An 11,170-nucleotide genomic window follows, 5' to 3' on the forward strand; every position below is an offset into this window, starting at 1 on the left:
CACAGTGGGAAACACACAGAGACCAAAACAGTAAGGTTGCCCATCCAGCACCTCAGTGAGAATCAGGATAATTCCTCTGGCTCAAATAAAATGTTTTTAAGCCCACATATTATTACACAGTCTGAACAGGCATGCTTAGCAGCCCTGCCTTGCTGCATAATCAGTGTACCCATACTCTCACCCACTCATGCACACACCGCCAAGCCATGCATCCTCCTCAGCCCCCTCCCCTCCCACCTGCATGGGTGAGGTGACCATGTCAGGTTGGGGCTATGGGCAGAATCCAAAAGCAACAGGCCCGCAAGAGAAGCAATCTCAAGGGACACCCAGATCATGGGTATGTGTCGGTGTGTGCTCCCCTGAGTGCATGCACAACCACATGTAGGGCACTGTCCTATGTTTGTTTTCTAAAGATTTTTGTCATTGATTTTTAGAGAGAGGGGAAGGGAGAGGGAGAGAGAGAAACATTGATGCGAGAGTTAAACGATGCAAAACAAAACATTGATCAGCTGCCTCCTGCACCACCCCCCCACGGGGATGGAGCCCACAACCTGGGCATGTGTGAACATCTAAGAATCAAACCAGCAACCTTTCGGTGCACGGGACAACGCCCAACCAACTGAGCCACACTGGCAAGGTTGCGGGTTCAATTTCCAGTGGGGGCCATGCAGGAGGCAGCAGATCAATGTTTTGCTGTAAGATGTTTTGATGTTAAGAGGTTGCTGTAACCCCTGCACCAAGACTTCACAATCTGTGTGTCCACCTGTGTGCTCTCATTAAAATTAGTACAGAACCATGAAGTGAATGGCATTCCTTTAGATGTGTTACCCTTACACAGTGCACAACCTGAACACCCGGATATGCCAGCCATGCAGAACAGGCTAACCCCATTCCTTCCAAATATGTAACCAATCATTCACACAGGAGCTGAGCTGAGAGGAGCTGGAAGAGTTTCCCTTCTCATCTAGGAAGCAAGTGGACTGAGGGAAAGAAGCGGTGCTGGGACTGATGGAGGAGTAGCTTCAAACAGTTTGTCATCCTCTATCTTGTAGAAATGGTGAATGTGCTAATGACAAAGGCATTTCGCATGTTCTGAGCACGGCCCTGGGAGCCAGAAGAGCAGGCACGCAGCCCAGCAGCCTTTCCTAGTGACCAGTGTGGCTCTTTGTGTACTGGGCACAGCCAGTGTGCAAAGGGGAAGTGAATTTGTGGGGCGTTGCTGGATTGGGGCATGCTCAGAGCAGGGTGAGGCCAGGGAAATGGTCACCTCACTTCTCTCCTTCTGAAGAAGTCTGCCACGCTCTGTGAGCTGCTCCCAAGGAGGAGTCCCCAGGGCCCTGGGACCATTTCTCCCCTCCCCCCTCCCAGGGTGGCCACATGGGCCATCCTGGGGGAACAGCTGCAGCTGGTGGTTTGGAGTCAGACTTTTTGGCTTCTGGCTTCAGTTCACTGGGACTCTGAGCAAATTCCTGGGTCAGATCCATGTTCACAGTAGAGCAACTGTGTGGAGAGTGAGTTCTTGAGGCAGGGCTGGCTTCCCTGAGGCTCAGAGAGGGACAGGGCCTCCCAGCCTTAATCGCCTCATCTGTGAAATGGAGATAGTGAAACCTGCTCTCTCTCCCTTCCCAGGGAGCTGCCAAAAGTGTTCTATGGATAGTAAATAACTATCTGGATGTGTGCGTGTTATGATGTCTCTGGATCTGTTTCCTAGTCTGTAAAAATGGGACAATCCCCTCCCACCTCTCACAAAGCCTGGAAGAAGCATTGCTTTTATTTTTGTTTTTAATATATTTTTATTGATTGCAAAGAGGGAGAGGGGGAGAGAGATAGAAACATTGATCAGCAGCCTCCTGCATGTCCCCCACTGGGGATAGAGCCCACAACCCGGGCATGTGTCCTGACTGGGAATCAAACCACGACCTCCTGGTTCATAGGTCAACACTCAACCACTGAGCCACCACTGGCCAGGCATGGAAGAAGCCGTGCTTTTAGAGTGAGCCTGACCCAAGCAAAGCCAAGTTTACAAACAGCCAGAATGGGGAGCTGTTTGTGAAAAATCAGGATTGCCCGACAATATAGTAATTTGATCTTGATAGCTTTGCAGCTCCTTCACCCATAAATGCTGAAGATGGGCATTTGCTGATGGCAGTCATCTTCCTCCCACCCACCCCTGTCCCAGCCCTGCCACTCAAACCCTACTTGAGAGCACACAGGAAGCACACAGTCACGATCCCTACCCCCAGGTGTTCAGCAGAGCTGGACATGTTGATTTTCCTTCTACACAGGGGCGGAACCACAGACATCACCAGAACAGTCCACTGGGGCACCCCGTCTGCTTTCCAAAAGGTAAGCATTAGACCTAGATTTCCTCTACCCATCCTCATTCCAGGGACACCCAAGAGATCACTCTATTAAGAGCCCTTTCATTTTACCAAATCTGAGGCCCAGAAAGGTTAAGTAGTTTGCCCATGTTCACACAGCAAGTTAGTACCACAAAACCCAGTGTTCCCGGGTTCTTCCCCAGAGAAGTTTCAGGCCACCAACAGAACTTCACAATCTGTGTGGCTGCCTGTGTGCTATCATTGGAAGTAGTCATAACCATGATGTGAATGGCATTCATTTAGATATGCCCAAGCTTATCATCATCTCATTTCAGGAAATCAATGAACAAATATTTACTTGGTGCTGTCTGTGTGCCTAGCTCTGTGCTCAGCAGAAAGGAGGAAGAAAGGCATTCCAGGAGGAAAGTCTCAGAGGTAGAAAGGAGCTGGGGCTTTTCAGGAAGCAGTGAGGGCTGGCCTGCTTGATGCAGAGGCTGGGACCTCATCTATGTTCACTAGGGGGCCTCTGGGGAAAGTGGGGAGCAGGCGGCTGCATTCATGCGTTCAGCAAGCAGACTGTGGTTCAGGCATTGCACTGAAAATGTCAGCACTGGTTAGGCCTCAAGGAGCTCACAGTTTAGCGGGTTGAGTCTGCTGCCCTAGGTTGTCCTGCCCGAGATGAAAAACGTGTGTGTGTGTGTGTGTGTGTGTGTGTGCGAGAGAGAGAGAGAGAGACATTGCTATAGGACAGTGATGGCGAACCTTTTGAGCTCGGCGTGTCAGCATTTTGAAAAACCCTAACTTAACTCTGGTGCCATGTCACATATAGAAATTTTTTGATATTTGCAACCATAGTAAAACAAAGACTTATATTTTTGATATTTATTTTATATATTTAAATGCCATTTAACAAAGAAAAATCAACCAAAAAAAATGAGTTCACGTGTCACCTCTGACACGCATGTCATAGGTTCGCCATCACTGCTATAGGGCCTGACCAGGAAAAGAGGCTGCTGTCAGCCCAATTTCCTTTCTTTTTTTCTTTTTTTAACATATTTTTATTGATTTCAGAGAGGAAGGGAGAGGGAGAGAGAAATAGAAACATCAATGATGAGAGAGAACCATTGATTGGCTGCCTCCTGTGTGTCCCCTATTGAGGATCAAGCCCGCAATCTGGGCATGTGCCCTTGACTAGAATCGAATCTGGAACCCTTCAGTCCACAGGCCGACGCTCTATCCACTGAGCCAAATCGGCTAGGACCACTTTCCTTTATTTTTCCACAAGGTCACAGCCCTGACCAAATGAGGCTGATCTGGCACACTATCAGATCCCAACCCAAATTTTAAACCTTAAAAAAACTAAAGGATGATCATGATAATGGTAATAAGGGCTCTGGCCTCAATTTGAGCATTTACTCTGTCGGGAGCACCTTACGTGCATGAGTCTCCCTACTCCTCCCAGCAACATTATGAGCTAGTACTGTGGTCATCCCATCATAAAAGAGGAAAGTGAGACCCAGAGAGGTTAAAGGTGCTTGCTTAAGGTTCAGCGTTTGTGAGTGGCCAAGTCAGGGTTCCAGCCCAGGGAGTTTGCCTCCCAAGCCCCTGCTGTCACTGTCTCAGCTCACCATCATCTACAAGCATCCATGCACCAAGCTTTGGGCAGGGCCCCCTCAGCCACCTCTAGGCATGTTCTAGAACCTGGGTGACCACACATGAACATTCACCTCCCTCCCAACACCCTCCCCCCCACACACACACACAGGCCTGAGCCCACACACCTACATACACATAGGCCAAACAGCTGGAAACTCTCGGGTTCCCCTTCTTATGTGCCACCTTATTTCTCCCTCTTCCCCCCCCATCAGGAGGCATATACCCGCGTGTTGATAGGAAATATCGATCTTTCCAGACTCATCTTTCCTGCTGGTACATCAGGTAGGTTTCAGAGACCAGGCTGGACCCAGAGTCTTAGACACTGATTTCACTAGACTCAGACCACCACCCTGGAGGAGTTACTGGAGGGGGAGGGGCAGGGATTATATCACCCATACATTGTATAGATAAGAAAACCCGGCCTAGAGAGAGAAACTATTTGCCCAAGGTTACACAGAGTCACTAGGAGAGCCAGGCTTTGAAGCTAGGCCTCCTGCCTCTGAATCTAAGCTTAGGTTGGGGAGGTTAGTGTGGGCTGCAGGAGTCATGGGAGGATTCCTGGAGGAAGTAGGTGTCTTGACAGATGTGGAGAAATTGTAATAGAGTCATCAGTCCAGATAATGGGTACGACGTAAGGTGTGCTGGAGATAGTACAGGCTTACCTGCCTCTCAGCAGCCCCTCTCCACAGGCACCATCCTGGTAGTTGGCTCTAAAACAAGAGAGCAATAAAGGAGCAAGGTGAACAGTTTGGGGTCCAGCAGACTGACTGGGTGCCATCTCTCTTCCAGGACCAATGTTGGAAGCCTTTGCCCGCAAAGCCTTGTGGGAGGTTGGGCTCAATTATGGCCACGGGACAGGCCATGGCATTGGCAACTTCCTGTGTGTGCACGAGTGTAGGTATCTCCTCAACATTCCCTCAGGGTTCTCCTTCTTCTGAACATGGTAGATCCTTTCATAGTTATGGAAATGACCAAACCCTCAGAGATGCAGTGACCCATCCAAGGTTACCCAGCTGGTGGGAAGTGATGCTCCGTGGGGTAAGTGAGAAATGCTGGCAGTTTGGCCACTCCGGTGGCCTGCCTGGCATCTGGGAGGGCCCCAGAGAGAGGAGTAGCAGGCCAATACCTAGTAGCTAACTGGCAGAGACCCTGCCGAAAGAAAAGCTAGAGTCAATCTGGTCTGTAAGGTAGACAATGACATGGTGGACAAGTGCTGCTAGAGGTACCCAGGAATCTCCAGTTACCTACTGTTCCAGAGAGCCTGCTACTTTCCAAGCTGGTGAGTACAGGAGCACTGAAACTTTACCTATATCTCCCTTTCCAGGGCCAGTGGGATTCCATTCCAGCGGCCTTACTATGGGCAAGGGCATGTTCACTTCCATTGGTATGACTCTTGGGCTCCTTCAACCCCCACCCTGCACCCAAAGACTAGCCCAGGACTGCAGTCTAGAGAACATGGCAGGCACAGGCACACCTGGGATCAACTGTTGCCCTCCTTCTACTCCCCATTCTCAGTCCCAAATGGGTTGCCTCTTCAGCCCATACCCTCATTTTGCTTTTGGGAGTTGATTCCCAGCTGTACATCCAACTACAGAGTCTCCAATCAACTATTGGGGTAACAAAACAGTTGAACACAGGGAGATGGAAGTACCTCCAGGACCCAAGTGGGCCCTGACGTCTTCCCCACTAGGCTACAAGGGAGGTTAGAGGGAGCTGAGGCCCGGCAGGTTGCCTCAGGGTAGCCAATGAACATCTAACAAGCGGTGGGTCTGCCCTGGTCACCAGGCAAGGGCAGCCAGGCAGCCATACTCTGCAGCCACTCCTCAATTGGTACAGGAAGTCTGGGCTCAGGTTTTTCCCCTGCTTAATGCAACCAGCATCTCTGTGTCTTCCAGAACCTGGTTACTATCAGGATGGCGAATTTGGGATCCGTCTTGAAGATGTGGCCCTAGTGGTAGAAGCAAAGACCAAGGTAAAGTGCCACTGAGATGGGCTGGAAGCTTAAACAGCATGGCAGTGACTTTGGGCTGTGTGTGTGTGTGTGTGTGTGTGTGTGTGTGTGTGTGTGTGTAGAAGGGTCTACAGAAGGTCACAGGAAAGGGCATCTCATCTGAATGTGTGGACATGAATTTATTTGGAGTCTTCCTTAGCTCCAGAAAAATTTTATAAATCAGAGTTTCTCAAACCTGTTTGCATATTAGAATATTAGAACCATCTAGAGAGCTTTTTTTTAAAACACCAATGCCCAGGTCCCAATCCAGACCAAATGAGTCAGTATTCCTGCCCTAAATCCTTGGTTCTCAATGTACATAATGATCACCAGGGGAGCTTCTGAGAAGTAACAATTCCATATAATAGCAACCAACAAGATAAACTACCTAGGTACAAACTTTCAAAAATTTACATGGAAAAAATCTCTACTCAGGGATATAAAAAAGATTTAAGTAAATGGTGCTCTCCAGAAAGAAGCCTCAATATTATGAAGATGACATTTCTACCTAAATTAATCTGTAAATTCAAGCCAATCTCAATTTCAGCACTACTAACTGAATGCCCTTATAATTTCACAAAATGGTAATAAAGTTTATTTGTAAAAATGAACATTTAAAAAACAGCTATGACCCTGGCTAGTGTGGCTCAGTTGGTTGGAGCATCATACCATACACTGAAAGGTTAAGGGTTTGATTCCCGGTCAGGGCACATACCCAGGTTGTAGGTTCAATCCCCAGTCAGGGTGCCTAAGGGAGGCAACCAATCGATGTGTCTTCCTCACATTGATGTCTCTTTCTCTCTGTCTCTTCCACTTCTTTAAAAAGCAATAGGAAAAATGTCCTTGGGTGAGGATTAACAAAACAAAACAAAACAAAACAAAATGCCTGTACTATTTTTTTTTTTTTGCCTGTACTTTTTATCTCAGCATTCCCTCTGCCAGATATATACCTTCTGGATATAGTCACAAAAGATCACCAAGATGTTTATATACAATGATGTTGACTGTAGTATCAATGGTCATAGTTTAAGGAGTAGAAATAGTCTAAATATCTATCACTGGTTAAATAAATCATGATCCACATACTATGGATCCTCATGCAGCCCTTAAGAAGAATGAGCTGCATCTCCCTGTGCTAATATGGAGTGCTCTCCTAGGTTTACTACTGAGGTGAGGTGGGGAAGAGAATGTGCAGAATAGTGTATGATAGGGTCCATTTTGCATGAATTTAAAAAATATAGACATATATACTGTATATGTCTAAAATGTTTTCAGGAAAGAAAGCAGGCAGAGAGGAGACTTTCAAATATTAGATATCCTTTTGTAGTTTGAATTTTCTTCTTTTTGCTTTTTTTGTTTCTTTATTGATTAAGTTATTACATATGTGTCCTTACCCCCCCACACACACTCATGCCCTCACCCTCCTGTTGTCTGTGTCCATTGGTTAGGCCTACATACACGCATATAAGTCCTTTGGTTGATCTCTCCCCCTTACCCCCACCCTCCCTTACCTTCCCTCTGAGGTTTGATGGTCTGATCGATGTTTCTCTGTCTCTGGATCTGTTTTTGTTCATCAGTTTATGTTGTCTCATACTTATCTCTATAGATTCATCAATAGATACATAGATAGAAATATGGAGATAGAAAGATAGACATAAAATTCTAATACTTATCTTTAAATTATTTGATTGTAGGTTCCCAGCCCCACCCTAGTGTTTCTCACTCCAGTGTCTGGGGGGATGGGTCTCAGAATCTACACATTTAACAAGCTCCCTAGATGCTGTGTGGAAGCACAAAGTTTGAGAAATACAGACTTAAGTCTAAATTCACGAATTAGGAAGGAACCACCAAAGGTGGGGTGCTAAGTGGTAGAAAGGGAGGTAGCCAAGGGCATTGTGGGAGACTCAAGCCTCCTCTGAGTCTTGGGTTTGATAAGGGTCAGTTCCTTGTGCCTATAGCTTCTGGGTGGAGTGTTCCAGCACTTCCTTCAGCCTAGCTCCTCCTCCTCACTCACTTCCTGCTTTTCCTGCTTTTCCACCTTCCCTGTGGCCTTTCAGTACCCAGGGACCTACCTGGCCTTTGAAGTGGTGTCATTGGTACCCTATGACCGGAATCTCATTGATGTCAGACTGCTGTCCCCAGAGCAGGTGAGTGCCCTTCAGCACTGTCAACCCTTCAGACCCTGAACCAGTTCCTGCTTTCTCCACCCTGGGCCTCTCTCGCCTCTGCTCCCCCTACCCCAAGACTCTATGCCCCTTCCATTTCACTGGGAGGGTTCCCACTGGTGGCATCTGTAGGCACACACTGTGGTATGCCTTCTTCCCTCACCAGAGACCCCAGGAGTTCTTGAAAGCTCCAGTCAGACCAGGTAGTAACTTCCTGGGGAGTCTGAGACTAGGTCTCTGAACTCTGCCAACTCAAGTCATAGAACTAAAATCAATCCCTCCCCGACTCTGGACCACAGAACCCTTTTCGGTAAAATGGGATAAGGCCTGCCCTACTTACTGTCATTGCCAGGCCTGAAATCCACTGCCCCTGACTCACACCCCAAGGAAGTCACTATGACATTAAACAGCCACTGAAAAGCCCTGAAAAGCTTTTCAAACTGCCTCTGAAAAGCTCTGGAGAATGCCTGAGCCTGATGATGGCTGGGGAATCAGAAGGGAAGGACCAGAGATTGGGTACTAAGTGCATAAATCCCCTATGGGCACCTATGGGGTATCTATGGGTACTTGGGCCAAGGTGAGCAGCTGGACTACCACAGCAGGGGACTAGATGGCACCAAGATCTCAGCTCTTGGCAGCTCACCCTAAGGAACACTTCATCCCTCCTACCCTTTGCAGCTCCAATACCTGAATCGCTACTACCAGACCATCCGAGAGAAGGTGGGCCCAGAGCTGGAGAAGCGCCAACTACTGGAAGAACTCAAGTGGTTGCAGCAGCACACAGAGCCCTTGTCTGCGAGGGCTCCACGCACCACCTTCTTGGCCTCTCTGTTGGCAGCCTCTACTCTTGCCATCCTTGGCTGGAGTGTCTAGAGGCCCAGGACTCCCCTGCTAACCCTGTCATTCAGCTCCCTTCACCCTGCACCACCCATGCCCTAAGAGCTTCTGCTGGCCCATTGCCTGGAAACCTTTGTCCTCAGCTTCCTTCTCCAGGACCAAGCCCCAACCACTCAGGGCTTCTTGGGCTTATACACCTCACCCTCGGCTCCCAACCCCAGGATAGGAGAGCCAGCTAGTTCCTTTCCTCCAGTGAGCCCAGTAGGCCTAACCTATAACCTGGCAGAGCCTGTTGCTTCTGCACCCCAAAGGCCAATATAGGTCAGTGCCTTACCCCCAGGGGCCCCATGGCCCTGGGAGAGCCCCACCCTAAAACCACCAGAGCTATTCCCTCACACTGGCTCCTAACTCCATGCCCTTAAGGTTGCCTCTATTCACCCCTACCTGTACCTGGCCCTACAGTGACCTCCTGGCTGCTTGGCCATAGACTGAAGGAACAAGGGTGGCTTCCAAGCTTCCTGCTGTGCCTATAAAGGGAGAGGAAGGGAGGGTGGTTGAGTCCTCTGATGCCATACTGCCACCCCAGGGTCAGGGAGACCAGCCAGGGAAGGGGCATGTACAGCAGCCCTCCCCCCAACGTGTGAGCCCATCACTTCCAAGCCCTGGATGGGCTCCATGCCAAGTGACAGGATAGGGACTTAAGCCATAGGAATCTGGCCACGGGGTAGGAGGGAATGCGGGAAGCTCTCTGGAATATGGCCCTACCCAAAGTTGGGAAAAGCCTGAACAGTGATGCTGAATCATTCTCTCAGATTTCCTGGCATGTAGGAGCCCATTTAACTTTCCAAAGTACAGCCACAGTGACGATGCTATTAAATCCTTCAGCATCCTTGGATGACCATTAACTTGTGAGGCCAGTGTCTGGTTTCTCCATTTTACAGATAAGAGAACTGAGTCCAGACAGAGTGGGATCTGCCCAAGATACACAGTGTTTGGTTGGGACATGGTGGGACCAGAATGGGCCAGCAGTCCAACTCTTTTGACCTTTGGCACCATGGAGAATCCCTTAGCCTACCTCCCAGCCCTCTCTGGCTCTCTGAGCCACTGTTGTTGCGGGGTGGGGAAGGGTAGTTTTCTCTGGCCAGCCCAGCCGTTAGCCACCTGGGCTCACATCCTGCTAGATACTTAAAACAACCTGGCAACAAAGCCTGCATTTAGGTTTTGCATTGTCTGCTGTGTTGCTGGGGACTTCTATTACCTGTGGCTTTTGTGGTGGGGGAGGCAGGCTGGGGGTGGGGATGTGAGGCTCCCAGAAGCTCGGTTGGGGAGCACATGTGCTTGAGAATGTGCCTGTGAGCATGCGTGCAGTGTTCCTGTATTCCCATGCATGCCACGCCCAGCCAACTACTTCCTGCGCTAAAGGTCTTGGAGGCTTATGGAAGGAACAGAGGGAAGCTTCACACTGGGGTATTTGTCAAATGTGGTCCGGGAAAGTTGGGGCCATTATCTTTGCTCAGAGAAGCATAGTCTGGGGAAAGAGAGAACCAAGACTTTGAGGCAGGGTGCTGGGCAAAGGCACCAGGTAGAGGAGTCCCCCAGCTTGGGACCACCAGGCCTAGTTTGCCTGTGACAGTTATCACCAGCAATGCTTGCATCCAAGTGCCCCAGCTCTGAGCCAGCCTCACTGAGGCCTCTAGCACCCAACAGTGGGCCTCTGTTGGCTGAGTCATTTGCTCCTTCACATGCTCACCCCACAAAGACAACTACTAATAATAAAATTACAGGTTCCACCAACACCGTCGTCATCAGTGCTACCATCTACGGAGTGTTTAGTATGTACCAGGATCTGTGTTTTACATGCATTCTTTTCGATTTTTTTTTTATTTTACTGTGGTAGGAACACTAAATGTGAGATCTACCTTCGTAAGAAGTGTTTAAGGGTACACTATTGCATTTTCTCCTTTAATTCCCATGGCCTGTGAGAAGGTTCTTTTATTGTCCCCATTTTACAAGAGAAGCTCATAGAGATTAACCAACTCACTCAAGGTCACTCATCCAGGAAATGAAAAAAGCAGGATTCAAACCAGTCAGATGACTCTAGAACTCTCAGAAAAGGGCGAGGAGTATGGCTCACACCATTTCACAGATGAGAAAACAGGCTCAACCAGGATCAAATAGCTGGTGAACAGGGACTCAGACCC

At 48.8% G+C, this 11,170-nt stretch overlaps 1 protein-coding gene across 1 annotated transcript in view; it reads left to right on the forward strand.

The window, feature by feature from the left end:
• The window catches only part of XPNPEP2 (X-prolyl aminopeptidase (aminopeptidase P) 2, membrane-bound), a 27,718-nt gene extending 18,503 nt beyond the window's left edge, over positions 1–9,215 (forward strand). Inside the window, exons 15-21 of the mRNA XM_005872719.2 lie at positions 2,286–2,346; positions 4,190–4,259; positions 4,767–4,871; positions 5,302–5,361; positions 5,873–5,949; positions 8,025–8,114; positions 8,811–9,215. Of these exons, the coding sequence (XP_005872781.1) occupies positions 2,286–2,346; positions 4,190–4,259; positions 4,767–4,871; positions 5,302–5,361; positions 5,873–5,949; positions 8,025–8,114; positions 8,811–9,005 (658 nt within the window). The 3' untranslated portion in view covers positions 9,006–9,215. The remainder of the gene's footprint in view (positions 1–2,285; positions 2,347–4,189; positions 4,260–4,766; positions 4,872–5,301; positions 5,362–5,872; positions 5,950–8,024; positions 8,115–8,810) is intronic.
• The last annotated feature ends 1,955 nt before the right edge of the window (positions 9,216–11,170 follow it).

Source organism: Myotis brandtii, unplaced genomic scaffold (assembly GCF_000412655.1).
Source record: "Myotis brandtii unplaced genomic scaffold, ASM41265v1 scaffold39, whole genome shotgun sequence".
NCBI lineage: Eukaryota > Metazoa > Chordata > Mammalia > Chiroptera > Vespertilionidae > Myotis > Myotis brandtii.